Here is a 1,761-nt window from a genome sequence, read left to right on the forward strand (position 1 = left end):
TGAGGAGCACATTAACAGCATGAATGCAGGCGTGCTCCTCCGAATGGTTAAATGTTCTTGTTTCAAAGCGGTAAGAGAGAGGCCAGAAACATCTGAATGGCTTAGTCATACAGAGCATGCCTGGGTGCTGGGGGAAGGGACTCAAGGGAGTGATGTGGTTTAACCACTGGGTCCCATTTGCTGGTTGCTTTGCTTATGATCAGCAAGCCACTTCATGATCTGTTGCCTGAGCTCTTCATTGGGCCTGATCTGGTCCATGGTGAGCGGACTGCGGTTGAAAGGGTCTGTCTGGTCACTAGAACAAAAAAGACAAAACCAACACTGCTTTTAAAAAAAATAACAAATAACAGTGCCATTACTGTTAACTAAAACTATTAAAACGGTTTTCTATAAAGTTGAAATAAAATAAAATATAAACATTAGATGAAAAACAAAAAAAAATAATTGAAAATGTTGCCTTGGCAGCAAAAATAAGTTTAAGTTCTAAAATTACTAAAACTGAAATAAAAATTAAAGATATATAAAATTATTTACAAAACCAAAAACTAATAAAAATTACAAATGTGCATAACAAAATCACTAAAACGTAAACTAAAATGTAAATATAAAACTTAACCTATAATAGTATATAAATAATACCCAGTATCCAAAATAACAAGTATAAAATAATGTTGTATACATATATACATTTTGTTTTAATTTTAAAGTTTCAGTAATTTTGTTGTGTTTAATACATATATGTAGTTTTTATTAATTTTTATTTCAGTTTTAGCTATTTTAGTACATCAAGTAAATAAAATTAATAAATTAACTAAAATAAAATGACAAAGCTAGCTGAAATAGTTATTCAAATTCATTTTCAGTTAACATTTATTTTAAGTAATGAAAATGTTTTTTATTGGGTTTAATTTTAGTTGCTATAATAAACCTGATACACGTCTCACCTTAGTAAGTGTCGTGCTATTGTTGTACGGTCCACTGTGACGTTTGAAGAAGGTAGCAGCACCGGATCAAGCATCAATGTAGACATGATGGGATCCAGAAATTCATCCGGAGCATCAGAGTAGGTCTCCTCTTCTTGCTGATGCCTGTCTGCAAGTGACTAAAAGAGACACAGAAGATTACCACTTAATATTTAAACACCCATGACTTCCTGCGAAAGCTGTGTATCTAAGATAAATATGCATAGTGATTAAATTAACCTTAATTTTATCTGCTAAAAGACTGAAAGATACAATCATGTCGCCAGGCTTGTTGATTTTCTTGAGTACGCGGACAGTTTGGCAGAACAGAGTGGGTGAATATGACCTTCCATCTTTTGGGACAGTGGCGCAGAAATGTTCTTCATCTCTGTGGCCAAAACAGCATCCATAACAGTTAATATTTCTTTATTTTTTTAGGAATAATATGTAATCAAAGAGCCTACCCCAGGTTTAGGTAAATAGTACAGATGTCCGACACTAGCTGCTGGGGTTTGAAGTCGAATTCACTGAAGTCTTTCACCTTTAGGGCGCCCATCTTGGGGCCTACCAGGTGCTGTAAAAAGTAGTTGAGCATGGAGATGATCCTCTCAGCAAGAAAGGGATGAACAAAAATACCTTTTATCTCTGGAAGGGGAAAATGAAAAATACATGAAAAGTCTGAGTTTTAGTGTCACTTTGTACACTTAAAGCCAAGTGTTTCACCCAATAATTATTTATAACCCTTCTGTTCAGGTCTAAATTGGTCAGATAGTTTATGACCCCAAAAAAAAAAAAAAAA

At 34.1% G+C, this 1,761-nt stretch overlaps 1 protein-coding gene across 1 annotated transcript; it reads right to left on the reverse strand.

The window, feature by feature from the left end:
• Positions 1-9: 9 nt before the first annotated feature.
• On the reverse strand, positions 10-1,607 carry LOC107580451 (ubiquitin conjugation factor E4 A-like; the record flags this gene model as incomplete). Its single annotated transcript, XM_016266153.1, has 4 exons — positions 10-295; positions 945-1,102; positions 1,203-1,350; positions 1,427-1,607. Coding segments are annotated over 4 exons (623 nt in total), but the record flags the coding sequence as incomplete, so codon positions are not given.
• Positions 1,608-1,761: the final 154 nt, after the last annotated feature.

The sequence above is a fragment of the Sinocyclocheilus grahami genome, unplaced genomic scaffold (assembly GCF_001515645.1).
Source record: "Sinocyclocheilus grahami isolate Dianchi unplaced genomic scaffold, SAMN03320097.WGS_v1.1 scaffold33684.1, whole genome shotgun sequence".
Classification (NCBI taxonomy): domain Eukaryota; kingdom Metazoa; phylum Chordata; class Actinopteri; order Cypriniformes; family Cyprinidae; genus Sinocyclocheilus; species Sinocyclocheilus grahami.